The sequence below is a fragment of the Sander vitreus genome, chromosome 6 (assembly GCF_031162955.1).
Source record: "Sander vitreus isolate 19-12246 chromosome 6, sanVit1, whole genome shotgun sequence".
Taxonomy (NCBI): Eukaryota; Metazoa; Chordata; class Actinopteri; order Perciformes; family Percidae; genus Sander; species Sander vitreus.
In genome coordinates this window covers 7,823,816-7,841,175 of record NC_135860.1, presented here as the reverse complement: position 1 = coordinate 7,841,175, position 17,360 = coordinate 7,823,816, and the positions used below count along the sequence as shown (strand labels likewise).

At 39.9% G+C, this 17,360-nt stretch overlaps 1 protein-coding gene and 1 long non-coding RNA gene across 2 annotated transcripts in view; one reads left to right on the top strand and one right to left on the bottom strand.

The window, feature by feature from the left end:
• Positions 1–17,360, bottom strand: part of LOC144519298 (beta-1,4-galactosyltransferase 3) — a 30,349-nt gene that overhangs the window by 8,968 nt on the left and 4,021 nt on the right. Inside the window, exon 2 of the mRNA XM_078252320.1 lies at positions 2,281–3,593. Within this exon, the coding sequence (XP_078108446.1) occupies positions 2,281–2,554 (274 nt within the window). The 5' untranslated portion in view covers positions 2,555–3,593. The remainder of the gene's footprint in view (positions 1–2,280; positions 3,594–17,360) is intronic.
• LOC144518926 (uncharacterized) lies at positions 11,008–13,317 on the top strand. Its single transcript, XR_013502058.1, has 3 exons — positions 11,008–11,129; positions 12,056–12,146; positions 12,995–13,317. It is a non-coding gene; the product is annotated as an uncharacterized LOC144518926 (long non-coding RNA).

The window sequence follows — 17,360 nt, the reverse complement described above, 5'->3', positions numbered from 1 at the left end:
ATTTTATTTTAGCAAAGTGCCATTTACAGTAAAAGGTCGAGATCGTAGGTTACCTATACATTAAATATAAAGCCGCTGCACTGTCATTCATTCATTCTGTTAAAATGAACAAAAACAAATGGATGTCTGGCAAATGTGTTAAAAGTAAAGGAATGCAAGCTTTCCTCCTTATGGAAGCAATGGCTCAAGCAGCAAAGAGCAGTCTTAACACTGATCATGTGTGATCATGTGTTAACTATGAGCCATTTGCTATTTCGACTGACAGATTTACATCAAACCTAAAAACTATCTGACAGATGTTCAAAATCACCAAATTTAAAAAAGGGACATCACAACTAATAATCTTGACTGATAATTGTGGCCACAACATCAACCATTTAATTTAACTGCTGCTACTGTAATTACCCTCCGTGGTTGCTAATTTGCCTCCACATCATAGTCTACATTGATGTACATGGTCAGTACAGTATTTTTGTCCGCTGTCTTACTGAGTCTATGTCAGTGTCCGTTATATCGTGCATGGGTCCCCAATATGGTTGCCCATCCCCGTTTGTCAGGATTTTTATTTAACTTGCTTCTTTTCATTATGCGTTTTTTAAATCAATGCTGACAGGTGACAAATCAAATGAGATCGCTACTAATTCAGACTGTAAAGTCCCATTCAGCTTATCTACACGATGTGTGTCAGTGCAACAGCCACACTCCCCTTGCTAAACCAGTTTCAGTGAAACTCCAGAGGGTTTCTGTTCAGTTTCTGGTATCATATTCGGTAATATCTCAATTACCTTTTAATTCTTTTTTGATAAAGATTAATACAAAAGGTAGACAATGCCCTTACTTCATTCAGAGCTCATTTTAGAGATGTGTTTTCACTTTTGCATCATTTTTCATCAGCGATAAAAGCAAATTTACGGTACATCCACTGTAAACAAAGAAAGTTTGTTCAAGTTTCCAAACCTGCCTAAACTGCACCTCAATCTACTTTTTTTTTTTTGCAAGCTGTAAGCTTTAAACAGTATACCAGAAAGAGCAGATTATGAAAACTACAACAAACTACCACAATCCAGCACCACCAGGCAGCAGCTGATTTTGTACAACTCTATTTCCAGTAGTGCAATGGCCCAGCAGCTATCATTACACAAGCGATGGCTCAACTTTGTTGTGCTAAATGGAAATGTCTGACAGCTGTACCACTGTGATGCATTTGGGTGCCATTGCTGCTGCTGAACAAGAGAAAGAGTGAAAATATAATTCTCAACTTCTAATAGCCCAGCATAATATAGGGCTGGGCGATATGGACCAAAAACCATATCTCGGTATGTTTCGGCTGAATGGCGATAAACGATATATCTTGGTATTTTTTACAAAGTGGGATAAATGTTCCGTTTTAAGTCAAAGCCACATATGAGATTTATTTTTCTTTCTTTTTATTTATTCAAACAGACTTGTTATTCAAACAAAATAAAATGCAAAAACAGGGTTTCCTTTCCTGGTTGAAAATATACAGCTGCAACACATGAACATGACAAATTATCTAAAATAAATACCCTATGTTAAATAAAAAGCCCTCTCTCTGAAAAAAGCTCCTTCGGCTGTTTTCAACAACAGTAACAGACTGATTAAGAGAGAGAGAGAGAGAGAGAGAGAGAGAGAGAGAGAGAGAGAGAGAGAGAGAGAGAGAGAGAGAGAGAGAGAGAGAGAGAGAGAGAGAGAGAGAGAGAGAGAGATGGAGCGTGCAACGGACTAAAGTGTATGATACAAAAGTTTTCTTTGTCCATAAAGCCTATTGTTACTGTACAGTTCTCTGGTTTATCGGTGAAATTTGACCGGAACTTTTCCCATTTGACCGATAAAATTAAACCTTACAGGTCACATGACCGGCACCAATTTTTTTCTAGCGGAAACACTGTGCAAAACACAACTATTGAAGTGGAGAAGTCATCAACATCACCAACTTTCAAATGAACAAAAATTTGTTCAATCTAAATCCAGTGAAACTTGCTTTTGAATTATGACAATGTTAGTTGACAGAGGGGCAATTTATTTGCAAGGAGACCCATCACCTGCTATCAGTAACTCATAGTCATGGTGAAGGGACTTGAAGATTTAATGAATAACAACTATATTTAATTATGGAAAATTGGCAGGTAAGTTTAACATAAACATAAATCAATGTAGCATTCAGAGATTTACTTGTGTGAAGGAGAGTGTGTTCTACCTTCTGTAACAAAGTCTGATCAGGTACGATGAAATGAAACAGAAGCAGGCAAGACCACTCACCTATAAGAGGGGACGTCTTCGGGCAGTAGGGCATGCCATCTCCATGGCTATAAGATTTGGATAGGTGGGAGAGGTTGGCATATACATCCCCTCCAGCGATGCCTGCTGCTGTGTGGTTGCGGCCTGTCAAACCAGTGGTGTCAGGCTTGCGGAAGATGCGGATGAAGTAGGAAACCCTCTTCTGGTATCCCTCTCGGGACAGCAGTGCCATGACCACCAGCTGGATGCCCAGGAACATGAACAGGTAGCGCCATTTGGACTGGATACTGACCATGGCGACACCTCTGCGTCGTCAAAGCAACAAAAGGTTTGGAGAAGACAGCGCAGAAGGTCACGGTCTGGCACAACCTGACTCTCAGGTTCTTAAAAAGTGATGATTGTTAACTGTGTATTTGATGGAGCCTGGTGTTGTGGCCCACACACAACAAGTCAAGTCAAATATACTATGTACCTTTCCTAAAATATGGCAACACACGTGATAGTTACTGTAAGTTAGGTTACAAGCACTAATTTGTGACAATACAGAGTATGAATATAGTGCTAGATAATAAAAAAAATAGACAAAAAGTAAGACAAAAAAGGCACTTTTGGTATGTTGCAATTGAAAAAGACCAAAGAGAGGAAAAATAGAAAAATATTGTAAACCAAGAAAAAAGTTCTTGTCTACTTTTCTCTATTTCACTGCATTCCTTGCTGCAGGCCACGATGTGGCAAATATCTCCAAAGTGGACTGTCGGTCCAATTTGTGATTGGCGATGGGTGGTAATGCCAGTCCCACATCATGTAGTTTGACCCCCATTGAATTCCATCTGTTGCCCTGTGAAGCTCATTCTCCTCCAGTCAAATAAATGGCAGCGTCAGTCTCTCTCTCGCTCTCTCTCTCTCTCTCTCTCTCTCTCTCTCCCCTTTGTGAGCTTTATGCTGCCTTCTGTTCTCCCTCATGTGCTCTCCTGAGAGAGGCCTCCACAACAACAACAGCCGTCATGACAAAAGGGAGCATATGCAGCCGTATAGGCCCTATACTTTACAGAGGATTACACAGCTTCCATCGACTCACTGCCTGACTGGAGAAACAGGGGGAGTGGACCATGACTACCGTGGGAGGAGTGGTCAGTGGGTTGTGTGTGTCGAAAGTCAGGCTGAGAAAAAAACTAATGGGGGAGGCAATGGAGGAATAGGAGGGTGAGTGTTGATTCCAATTGCTATTGTTGTATAATGATGCAATCCCCAGCTCCGAGACACCTTAAGCAGCTGCCTGGCCCAACAGCCATTAGGCTCACTGGATGAACAGGATCAGTCACTCCAGCACAGCTCTGAAAGACAAGACACAGAAGAGGAGGAGGAACTGTTACATTGACGTACGCCCTTTGGTTCAAACTGTTGACATCAGCAATTTTGTGCTTACAGCATAATGCTTTTCCCACACAAACAATGACTGACTGTGTGCAACAGAGGCCCAACAATTGGACTGTGTTTGTTTACATGGAGACTCACCAGCACAGTTGGATAGCCTTGATTAATCAGGCCCAGCATGGGCTCCAGTGCAGATGCCTCCCCAAAGAGAGGCCTGCAACCCAAAGTGGATGGCAGACGGGAAGCCGTGTACTGCCGTGTGGATGAAACTTCCTAGTTCTAGAGCCAACAAACTCAATGGCCCTATTGCTGCAGGCTGCTGCAATGTGGTGTTTGCAGACCTTGCATAACCCCTAACCCTGCTCTTATGTCATCCGCTGCAGTGTCCAACACATCCTCAGTCACAAATCAATTAGTGCTTGTTAAAGAAGCCAGACTCAGACCACTAATCCTAATCCCACTCAATGCTACGAGACTGGTGGAGAATGAGAGAGACGCGGATAGATAAAAATAGCTAATGGTAGCTTCCAACCTCTCACCAATACATAACACCATAAATGATTCTGGAGCTTAGACTTCATTCCCAAATGTCAAGATTTGTTAAAAGTTGTTAGACTGAATTAAAGGTGCCAATGTCTCCCAAATGCACTTGAACTTAACAGCTAATGTCGAAATCATAAAGTTATACAGGGAAAAACAATGCATTAGTTTGCAGTAGTCTTTCAGTCAAAAACAGGTTCATTACACACAGCTTGTTGACAAAATACCGAGAAAAAAAAAAAAGTGCTCCGACAAGAGATGGTGGGAGGATGACTGCCTACCCTTAATGTGGCATTGCAAGTAGCCTAATTAATTTCCATTGCCATTGGCTTGATATTATGACCAACAATGAAATAATTTTCCTTCTATATTTCATATTTAGTTTGTAAGACTAGGACTGCAATGCAATGTGGTTTTATAAAAAAAAATCATATGGAAACTAAATTGGACTCTGGTGAAAAGTCTAGCAGTGTCATCACATTCCTGTTCCCTCGGTGAAGATGGGAAATAAAACTTAAATTGTGAAAACTACGACTGAAACACATAGCCTACTTGATATACTGATGACATCTGACAAACTCATGCTCACTGAACTGTAGTATATATGTATTTCTGCATTTTGCTTTGACAGATGACAGCCAGGATTTTCAGTTCAAGGATAATAAAGATTTTTCTCTGAAGGGGTAAGTGGATCAAAAAGAAGAGGAAAGCTTCTGCTTGCTGCTGCAGATGGTTTTCATCTGCATGTGTAACTGTGAGCAGATGGGAGATTGACCCCTCTCACTTTGCCTGGCCTCTATATTAACCCCATAGATGATGGATATGGTTTATAAAGATCATGCCATAAAGACTTAATCCCACAGCAGGAAAATTCAACTCCACAACTCAGAGATGTGATCGAGAACCAAAAAAGCAGCGACCTGGAAAATATGACAAAGACTTACTAACTGGTTCATGGTCTTTCAAACTCACTAGATACATATAAATGATTAAACCTCACATGTTTTCAAGGACAAAACATGGCTGATAAGATCAATGTGGTGTGAAAGCTGCTACATGACTAAGAATCATGCATTTTGAAAACCCGCAGGGACTGAATTAAAACTTTCTGACACTCCCTTCTTTTCTCCCTTATTCCAGAGTCACATTTATCTGTAATGAGATATATGTATGTTAGGGCTGCTCGATTATGGAAAAAAATATAATAACGACAGGGCTCAACGCTAACTTTTTTAAGTGGTTGCCGGTAGAGCTGGGCAATATATCGATATTATATCGATATATGAGGCTAGATATCGTCTTACATTTTGGATATCGTAATATCCTGATATGACACAAGTGTTGTCTTTTCCTGGTTTTAAAGGCTGCATTACAGTAGAGTGATGTCATTTTCCAAACACACCAGACTGTTCTAGCTGTTCTACCCACATAGTTATTATATCAACATAACTGATGATTATTTATCAAAAATCTCATTGTGTGCATATTTTGTGAAAGCACCAATTGTCAACCCTACAATATCGCCACAATATCGATATCGAGGTATTTGGTCAAAGATATCGGGATATTTGATTTTCTCCATATCGCCCAGCTCTAGTTGCTGGCTTGGCAACCAGGCATCAGCTTATGGTTGCCCCAAATTGATAATACGGTTGCCATGTTTTAAACTGCCTATATTTGGAGCAATTGATTTCTTATGTAACTATACCACACATTTTAATAATGAAACAATGAGATAATGGCTTGCAATATAATTTCCCATCCTTAGTACTGGGCGGTATACCGGTTCACACCAAATACCGGTGTATATTTTCATTACGATATGAATTTTTAATATACCGTCACACTGGTGTATTTGATTACACAACTTTCGCCGTGCAACACTGTGTCAGACGGACCCTTTTCAATGTTGCGCTTCTAAACACGCATGGTCACGCATCCAGTCGCGGGGTAAACAGTAGTGCTCTGGTGTTACATTACGGTGAAGATGGATAGGATAGACATTGAAAGTTCCGAAATCAAAGCTGCAGAACTAGTAGAACATGATGACCAGGGTTCGAATTACGTGGCAGCCAGTGGGAGCTGAGCTCCCATAGGGAGAGGATGAGCTCCCATGAAAGCAGTAAAATCATACACTGTGGGGGGTCTCTAAAAATCATCAGCACCATTATTTAAATCACAAATAAACCACTTTTCCCAAACACACGGAGCTTTGAAGCAGACCTGTGCGTCGCTTAGTGTCCACTCTCGCTGTAAAAATAGAGATGAGCAGCACGCCTTCAGCTTCAGGTTTATTATGGAGGCGCTCTGCTGTCGACATGCTGCGTAGTTTCGGTTTACCACCTCCGATGTAGAGCAGTGTACAGCCACTTCCCTAAACTTTTGCTCATTCAGAGACCAGAGTCTCAAATTGGGCTCTGTGTCTGTCAGGAGGTCTGAGATCTACCGTATCAGCAGAGCAATCACGTAACGCACAGCAGACTATGGTGCAGGTAGATTATTTTCTGAAATATAGTGACTTTATTCTTGTAATAGCCTATTATCACTTTATTTTTCTCAAAATATCACAACTCCTCCAAATCACAGAGAGCACAGATGGGATACATTTTGAATGTGCATAAAGTTTTGAACAGTAATCTTGCTCAAACACATCAGAAATATTACAGTCCAGGGCTTTATTAATTCATTAAAATGAATTCATGTATCACTGAGGTGAATAATTGTCACATGCACATTTAAGGAGGTTACTTCCTCAACCAATGATGCAAAAGAGGAGGGAAGAGTAAATGATGCCTCTAGGCTACAGTGCTGACATAATTAGAAAAGTCGATCTACAGGAGAATAAATAGCAATACATTCTGTATTGCCGGAGAGCCTTATTTTAATATATTCCATTATGTTTTTACAGTGGGGCAAAAAAGTATTTAGTCAGCCACCAATTGTGCAAGTTCTCTCACTTAAAAAGATGAGAGAGGCCTTTAATTTTCATCATAGGTACACTTCAACTATGAGAGACAAAATGAGAAGAAAAGAAATCCAGAAAATCACATTGTAGGATTTTTAATGAATTTATTTGCAAATTATGGTGGAAAATAAGTATTTGGTCAATAGCAAAAGTTCATCTCAATACTTTGTTATATACCCTTTGTTGGCAATGACAGAAGTCAAACGTTTTCTGTAAGTCTTCACAAGGTTTTCACACACTGTTGCTGGTATTTTGGCCCATTCCTCCATGCAGATCTCCTCTAGAGCAGTGATGTTTTGGGGCTGTCGCTGGGCAACACAGACTTTCAACTCCCTCCAAAGATTTTCTATGGGGTTGAGATCTGGAGACTGGCTAGGCCACTCCAGGACCTTGAAATGCTACTTACAAAGCCACTCCTTCGTTGCCCGGGCGGTGTGTTTTGGATCATTGTCATGCTGAAAGACCCAGCCACGTTTCATCTTCAATGCCCTTGCTGATGGAAGGAGGTTTTCACTCAAAGTCTCACGATACATGGCCCCATTCATTCTTTCCTTTACACGGATCAGTCGTCCTGGTCCCTTTGCAGAAAAACAGCCCCAAAGCATGATGTTTCTACCCCCATGCTTCACAGTAGGTATGGTGTTCTTTGGAAGCAACTCAGCATTCTTTCCCCTCCAAACACGATGAGTTGAGTTTTTACCAAAACGTTCTATTTTGGTTTCAGCTTACCATATGACATTCTCCCAATCCTCTTCTGGATCATCCAAATGCTCTCTAGCAAAGTCTAGACGGGCCTGGACATGTACTGGCCCTGCAGGATTTGAGTCCCTGGCGGCGTAGTGTGTTACTGACGGTACCCTTTGTTACTTTGGTCCCAGCTCTCTGCAGGTCATTCACTAGGTCCCCTAGGTGGTTCTGGGATTTTTGCTCACCGTTCTTGTGATCATTTTGACTCCACGGGGTGAGATCTTGCGTGGAGCCCCGGATCGAGGGAGATTATTAGTGGTCTTGTATGTCTTCCATTTTCTTATAATTGCTCCCACAGTTGATTTCTTCACACCAAGCTGCTTACCTATTGCAGATTCAGTCTTCCCAGCCTGGTGCAGGTCTACAATTTTGTTTCTGGTGTCCTTGACAGTTGACAGCACTTTGGTCTTGGCCATAGTGGAGTTTGGAGTGTGACTGTTTGAGGTTGTGGACAGGTGTCTTTTATACTGATAACAAGTTCAAACAGGTGCCATTAATACAGGTAACAAGTGGAGGACAGAGGAGCCTCTTAAAGAAGAAGTTACAGGTCTGTGAGAGCCAGAAATCTTGCTTGTTTGTAGGTGACCAAATACTTATTTTCCCGAGGAATTTGCAAATAAATTCATTAAAAATCCTACAATGTGATTTTCTGGAATTCTTTTTCTCATTTTGTCTCTCATAGTTGAAGTGTACCTATGATGAAAATTACAGGCCTCTCTCATCTTTTTAAGTGGGAGAACTTGCACAATTGGTGGCTGACTAAATACTTGTTTGCCCCACTGTATATTTGGATTGTAATCTGTTTCCCTTTACATAAAGATATTTGCAGCATACATTGATTCAGAAAAAGGTAAATAGGTGCATAAAAATTCACCAGAATGCAGGAAATGAAATGTTTAATGCTCAAAATTTGCTGCTCACAGACTATTTATTTATTTTTTAGAGACCCCCACAAAGATGAAATCACAATTCGAACCCTGATGATGACACAGAAGAACTTGTGCCAAAAAGAGGAGCCGTGTCTGTTGTTTAGAGGTTTTTTGGTTTTAAAATATGGTGCTAACTGTAGGTTACTCGGCCGTGCTAACGTTAAGACCTGTCACCTCAAGCATGCAGCAGAGCAACATAATGAAGGCAATAACAATCCACCTACGGTCCCACTACAGACCGTCGAGAAAGACGGGTTCAGAGCAGTGATTAAAACACTGGATTTAAGATGTCTTGCCTCGCCGAAATACTTCCGCCAAACCTAACGTTATTCAAACACCGAAGTAAGCTGACAGCGGAGCTACACCCACTTTTCTACAACAACCTAACGTTACCTATGGTCAAGGCAGCGTTGAAACAGCAATCTTAAAACTATTTTGTTTTGAAAAGGAAGCATGTTAAAGTTGTTGGTATGTGTATTTATTTAATTGAAGTTTATTTTACTACTTTGTATTTCGCACAATAAAAAAATTCTGTAACGTTTTTATGCATTCTCCTATAACATTATTGTATTGTATGTTGTGGAGCCAAGCAAACCCTTTAGTAATCAAAACTTTTAGTAAACATGATGACATTGAAACGTTTCTTTATCTTCTGACAGTACTGAATACTGACAGTAAAATAAGCCATTATAAACCTATATAAAGACCCAGTCAAGCAAAAGAAAGAACCGTGATATACCGTGAAACCGCCAGAATCTTAACCACATCATACGTCATACCGCCCAGCACTACCATTCCTGTCAAATTAGGGTGCAACGGAAAACAGAACTGGGGGGGGTGTTAGATCAGGCTTTTCACATTCATTTAAAATTAAAATATCCGTGCTCTAGCTAAATATACTAATCTGACTGAATCTGAATGTAAAGTTTACGTTAGCTAGCTATGTCTGTTGCGGTAAGTTAATTTATTGGCTGTTGTTCTGTAATTTGGCTAACCATAACGTTAACGTTACACAGGCCATTAACGTTAGCTAGCTAGCTAAATCATATTTAAAAAAGGTGAAGAGGTTCAGGGGCCGTCTAATGGCAGGCTAACGTTCGTACTTTAACTCCCATTGTGATAAGGTTCTATTTTTACTCTGCTTATTACAAAAATGTAAAATTAGTTTTAGGACATTTTAGTAAGACTGTGGTTCGTTTCTGTACACTCAGCATTAAATCTGGTTAACAATTGGTTTTGAAAACAGGGTTTGGAGTGCTAATGGTCATAAAACATCAGTAATTAGATGGTGCCCGTTTTCGTTGGCTAACGTTAGCCTTCAAAACACCCCAATGAGCATAGCCACCTGTTACCACAATTTTCTTACTGCTAGATATATCACTAACGTTGATTACTTAAATAAAAATAATTTACCTGACAAGCTCAGGACAGTCAAATTGACCACAAGCCTAGCTAACGTTACATAAAACTGACATTAGCGGTTTATAATCGGCTTTAACAGGGGCTAAACACGTTCGATGGACGTATTGAATCACATTTGACTTTAAGATCAATACAATTATCAATATCACAATTCATTTTATTGGTACTTAACTTTTCCGTATCATGTTTATAGCAAGGTTAACTTTGGTAGACTGTTGTTTGTTTGCTTGTTTGTTTGTTTCACTAGTTATCCCTCATTAAAAAGGTGGTTCTTGCTAAGAATATCATCACCATCTTCTACTAAATGTCAGGAATACACTGTTCGTTGCAAAACAATAGTTTACAATACTAAAAATACTGCATCCTCACAAAAGAGCAGTATTTTTTGATAGTAGCTTTCACATAGTGTGTCTGTTTTTATGTTGGTATGATGTATAGTGGAAGATCAGAAAACGTGGCCAGGAGTTGTGAGAGAAGGCAATGCAGAGATGGACATCATACCACAAGAATAGTTGTGTGTATAAGCCTGATCAACAAGTAAAAAGAGTCAGGTATTTTGTCATATGAGTGTGATGCATGATGCAAATTACACAGCTGTAATCAAAATCTATCTAGTATTTGGGGCAGTTGCAGTGCCAGTCATGATTCTTAGGCCTATTTGTTGCTCTATTTTTCCATCCCCTGTGTGTTCAAGGGTTCCTAGACTTCCTCCATCTACTACATTTTACTTGAATTATTAATTACCTCTGTATATTAATCTCTTTCAGATAACAGGGAAGAGTTTGAAAACTATGATTTGACGACCACTGCTGAATTGGCCTGCCCAGAGGAAGAAGCACTGATTCCAGAAAACAGAAAGCCAAAGAAGAAGACCTACACAGACTTTGAAATGGGTAGGTAATAAACTATTATTAAATCATATCCATATATCAACGGTACATATTTGAACCCTTTGGAAGTTGTACTTAGGTTACATTTTGCATAAAATACTGTATTCAAAATGTAACCCTAATGTGCAGTGGAGAGATACCACACATCCTTCCTGCTGCTCTCAGACTTTATAATCAAAACTGCTCCAAGTAGACCACACGCACCATATGTGACAATTTACTCATGTGCAATATCAATAACTCCTCTGTGCAATAGTCTGTATACTTAAAGTGCTCATATTATGCTCATTTTCAGGTTCATAATTGTATTTAGAGGTTGTACCAGAATAGGTTTACATGGATTCATTTTCAAAAAACACCATCTTTTTGTTGTACTGCACATTGCTGCAGCTCCTCTTTTCACCCTGTGTGTTGAGCTCTCTGTTTTAGCTACAGAGTGTGGCATCTCACTTCTATTCCATCTTTGTTGGGAGTCGCACATGCTCAGTACCTAGGTAAGGACTACTAGCCAGTCAGAAGCAGAGTATGAGGGCGTGCCATGCTAGCAGCTAGGCGAGCATTATAACGTGTGTTACAAAGTGACACACATTTGTCTCTGAAGTAAAGGCTGGACTACAGTAGAGCTGTTTGGAGCAGTTTGTGAACAGTGTTTTCTGTTGGAGATGGTAAGTCCCTTTGGGGTGGACTTTGGGCTTTTTCACTTTGTAAACCTATAATGTGCACAAAAAAGATATATGACACAAAGGAGGGAGAAAAAGCCCAAAAGCATAACATGAGCACTTTAACTGTTTTAACTGCTTTATTCTTGCATTTTTACTGATGCTTTTGTCATTGCACGTTCCATTTGGTGCAGTATCACTGAAAATGTCCCCACTGTGGGACTAATTAAGGATCTTATCTTATTTTAAATTTTAGTGTTTATTTTTCAGATCTCTCAATTGCCATGATAACCAAGATATTCAACGGGGAAATGTGGAAAGCTGCCATATTCCCAGTCATTACTTTTCCAAATCATCTGTGGTAAGTTTACAAAAATCTTAATTGAAAATGGGAGTAGGAAGTAAAGAGAAGGAAGTAGAAGTAGTAGTAAGTAAAGAGAGGGCAGCATAAAATGACACCTTTGGTATGAAAAGTAAATGCTTTTTTAAATAATTGTGATTACCATTAAACCTTGATGTTAGCCCTTTTAGAGAGAAAGTTATGGCATATTTAATGGGACGATGTATAACATGCTATTTAAAGCTTTCCTTTAGAAAGTGATCTAAATACATATTGTCAGAATGGTGCTTTAACAGCGGTTGAGGCTAGATGGGATACAGCTACAGTGGCGACAGTTAAGTTTAGGCACCAAAACGACTAGTTAATTTTAGGAAACAGATCGTGGTTTGAATTAAAACTCTAGAGGAACGAAACACTTGTTTTCCTGGGTGAAAGTGTAACAAATATATTTTTATATTAGTCTAGATTTTGCGGGATTCTTGCCTAACTTTTGGCCATAGCTGTATCCCTTCTACCATAAACAGCTCACCTGTTGTGGATTTGGAACTTCATCCAAAATCAAACTGCACTGACTGCAGCTCCCCCCTACTGATCAAATGGCCTGACTGTTCAATTATATTGAAAGGCTTCTGAGGGAAATTTATCAGAGAATTTAACTATGTTAACATTTGGCTTGCCATATTCTTCTTAATGAAACTTCATGTCTTCTATTCACATCTGCAAAAAAAAACGACTTACGTTACAAATATTACTCAACCACTTCTTAAAAACAAAGGGAGACGAAAAAAAAGAGAGAAAAAAAAAAAGTCCATGCATTAAAACATACTTCTTCGAATAACGCACATAACCCAAATCTTTTGTTCTTGCAGCAGTAGCAGCAGCACAGAGGAATCCTACTTTCCTGAGTCCGACGCCGAGAGGGCCATCAAGGACTTCCCCGACTGGCAACAGACTGGAGTAGAGGCTGTAGCAGAGACAGCCTTTTTTTTTTTTACTGAAATAATTGACATTATGATGGACAGTGGACAATATGATGAGCAGTACTTACATTTGTTCAGTAGTGTTAGTGTGACAATCAGTTTTTGTTCTCCAACATGTACACACTGCTGTTGTGAAGCAGGGATACACAGCTCACAAGTGTGTAATCAAAAGAGAGAAATGCTGTATATTTCAGCAACTCCTACAGATTAAGAAAAATAATGACTTTTCTCAATAAATAAATGTTATTCTTGGGTCAATTGTTCAGTGTCTTTGTTTAAATAACATGATCCTGATCCCATAGGCATCCAAAAATTGAGAAAGGCTAAGCAAGTCACGTTTAAAAAAAAAACTGAAACAGGGTGCGTTGGACATCCTGTTGTGTGCGCAAGCACCTTTTTCCACGGGTTTACAGACACATCTCTACTGATTGGGTATCACCTAGAACACAGCCAATAATTGGGAGACACACCCACCAAACAAGAGAAAACAACTCAAGTTGTTGTACACCGTTCCCAGGAAACGTGCCGTTTTGAGATTGAACGTGCCCCAGCTCTTTGATTGAGGGGAAGCACACAGTCTCAGACTTTAAAAAACACTGGTTTAAGCTTTTAATAGTATTTTTGTACATTAGCCCTTAGTATAGACCAATGTAGGCTAATTATCTCAAAATCTAGCTACATGATCAAAAGGTTTTTTTATTTTCAGAATAGCTTTTAATGTGTTATATTGTGCTATCTTCTATAATAATTTGAACTTGTGTAAATTGTCTTCGAGTACCCTGAAAAGCGCTTTATAAATTGTACATTGTGCTTGATGTGTCTGGTGCCCTTCTGATGCCATTTAGGGCAATTCATTTTTGAATAAAGATGGAAATGGCAGTAATGACTTGGGATTTATTTGTATGTGTAGAACTGTAGTCCCATGTTTCCAGAGAGTGGAGGACATGTGTTCTGTGTCAGGCTCATCAGCTAGTTTGAACTGGAAATGCATTAGACCTTTGTATGCTTCTCCAGTTATCTGCTGCTGAGACAATCAAATGGAGTTTTTGGAAAAGGATCTTGTCCCATTTCAGAAGGTGGCATACTGTTACAGATCATTTTCCAAAAACTCCATTTAATTGGCTCAGCAGCAGGTGCTAACTGGAGACGCATACAAAGGTGTAATGCATTTCCTGTTAAAACTAGCTGCTGAGCCAAACAAAGCTACACAGGAAAATTATCACATGGTACAGAAAACACGTCCTCCACCCTCTTGAAACATGGGACTACAGTTATAAAAGTAGTATAAAAACGACGTCTAAAATTAGTCTAAATTTGACGTTGAAAAGACGTCCACAAACGACCACATTTGGACTATAAGTAGCCCTTACAAGGAGGTCTCCCGGACGTCAACATTAGACGTGCGGTCGACGTCAAAAAAAGACGTTGCCTGGCGTTACAAAACAACCCCTTCAGTGGACCAAAATCGGACGTCCAAAAATTACATGGAAAAGACGTCCCTTCGACGTCACATTGCGCAGTGGGTACACCGTTATCGTGAACAGAACATTTCTTTGCCTGAAGCTATCTTTTCACGGCAAACGCGTGTGTGTGGAAAGCGGTCTCACGACAGCTGAAATGTTATGTTGCGCACGAACGTAGTGTTTAAACTTTATGGAGACATCCAAATAAAATATTGTCTTCTTTTGAAATTTTCCAATTTTGTAAGTTTTGATTTGTTTTTATAGATTAAGAAAAACACAAATATTGAACAGGTGGTTGCCAATAGAGCTCAACACTCCCGCCCCTCCTCCGAGAGACCTTGGGTTCCGGAAGTAAATTTCCCATTCATTTCTCCCATTGACGTCTGGAAAAATCCGTACGGCAACCGGGCAACAGTTACTGTCAAGCCCTGCACTATTATTTCGGTCAATATTAAAATCACGATAATTTAAACACGATTACTTGTTGACTTCTGGAAAGATGTTGCAATTATTGAACTTAAAAAAAACAGTGGAGAACACCTACAACTGTGAACTTTGCCTTAATACTTTTCCTATTTAAATTTTTTTTTTTTCCCATTCAGAACACAAGAGAAAATAAGAGTTTACTTGCAAAACATAATGAGCTAAATAATTGTTAATCTCGATTATTCAGTTTTTGTGATTACTGGGAGCCGAAATCATAATCACGATTAAATTTTTAGTAATTGCACAGCCCTAATGTATGTCTTTATAATAAGGGGAGAACTGATGAGTCTGGTTTGCTATAATGCTTGGGGGCCATATTGTAAGAGAACTTGGTAGCAGGCACCTTCTTCAACAAAGCTCGGGCACTGACTTAACACGCATATAAAAGAGATCCAGTGACTAGATGTAAACGAATCCTTCTCTGTTAGCTAAAAGACTGAGAAGTGAACCAAAGAGAGAGAGGGAAAAAGCAAGCGAAGAGGAGCTGAAGGGGGAGAGGGAGTGTCGCCAAAAGTCTTGTTACACTATGTTCTTTTGACATCATTGTCTCTCCTGCACGGATATCCTTCCTTTTTGCATTTAGAATTTAAAAACAGGCAGGTTTGGCATGGCATAACATACTTCAAATCACCAAAGAGAGCCTTTTCTGGTTCCCAGCACCCCTGCTCTTCTCTTATTTTCTTTTTACCTCACTGTGCAATGTGTGCTTTAAAGAGTGATGGCACATAACTGCCGTCAAATGGGACCTTTTCTGTTCTACCCATGGGGCATTAATACTGCATACATATAGTTTGTCCACATGGATGCTTGCACACACGAGTGACTGCAAGAGGAGCCGAGAGGGCTAGCATGGGGGTTTGAGTGAAAAGCCAACAAGAAAATAAAAGGGGCTATGAGTTATATTTAGATCATCTAGGGACTTATAGCTTATGCACTGCTGTTCAAATCCTAAAGGGACAGCATAGCACTCATGCACAGCCCATTGACAGCCTTATCAGCCCCAGAGGGAGATAAACGAGCAGCCAAACCAAGTCACAGTGGGGGTAACCACAGAAGAGGTTTACCTAACCAAACATTCCTACTGAGTCTCTTGGCACCAACACATAAAACCAATATTCTTCTTGTCCAACTGTTAAGGCACCACATTCCCTGAACCAGAGCTGTTCAGCAGCATTTATGCACAAATCATATTGTCATTTATTACCTGTCATGGGTTATTTTACAGTTGCTAGTTATCTGAGCATTAAGTTCCAGGCGCAGCTGGTTCGAGATGTGGCCCATCCATACTTGAATACAATGCTATTTAACTATAAAAAAATTGGCAGCAACTCATTTCAAAGCAGCGTTTCTGCTAAGCGTTACTGCAGGAAACGGAAACAAAAGCCATTAAGTATTGGCTATTGATTTCTGAAGTCTTCAGAGGCATGAGTCAGTGCCTGCAAGAGAATGGAAATGCTCAACACTTGTGCTCCAAATATTGTTGTTTTTACAAAGTACAAAAAACAGAGGAAAGAAAAGCTTGCCACAAAACCTGGACTAGACTGATGTGTCTGGTAAGGGCCTTAACCTCTCCACCTCATTAAAGCATATAGGAAGGCTCTGCATTAGAGGATGAAGCTTTCACATCTGCCTGAGTGTGTCATCAGTTCTATATGTGCCAGGCCAGCCTATTGAGGATGAGCGAGTTCTTTCCAGCCTTAAATGTGTGACCTTTGTGTTAAATCTGCTAAACCCCTACTACTGTTAGTGTGGGGAAAGTCCATGAAATCCCACAGAGATTCACTTTAAGCTTTTAGAATTTTATTTGTATTCTCTCTTAAAATCTTATACGTAACTTTGGAAAACAGATCCATATAGCAGGACAAAACAAACATTTATACACATCTACCAATAAAACACCAAAAGAACGGAAAGGAGCGCTTAAATGTACAGTGCCCTGGGTCTCTTTCAACAGTAATCCCGATTTTCCACTGGGCACGTCTGTTCTGCGTTCCGGTTTTGTTCTCCGTCCTCCGCCATACCACACCGGGAGCATCTCAGAAGCGGAGCATCTTGCCTGACCGACTCGCAGATTATATTGTCTCTAAAAGTACTTTACAGAACAATCGCGTGTCTATTAAACTACTATCTGCCTTCCACTCCAAGCTCTCCTACAGTTAAACTCCATGCCTTCTCTTTTCTGGCGTTACCGTGTGATGTCTATTATGTTTTTCCACCTCCAAGATGAATCTCTCATTGTCCTCGGTGAAGGAAAAGTTAGTCGTGCAGAATAATAAAAATTCCTATTCACATTTCTACACCAACCA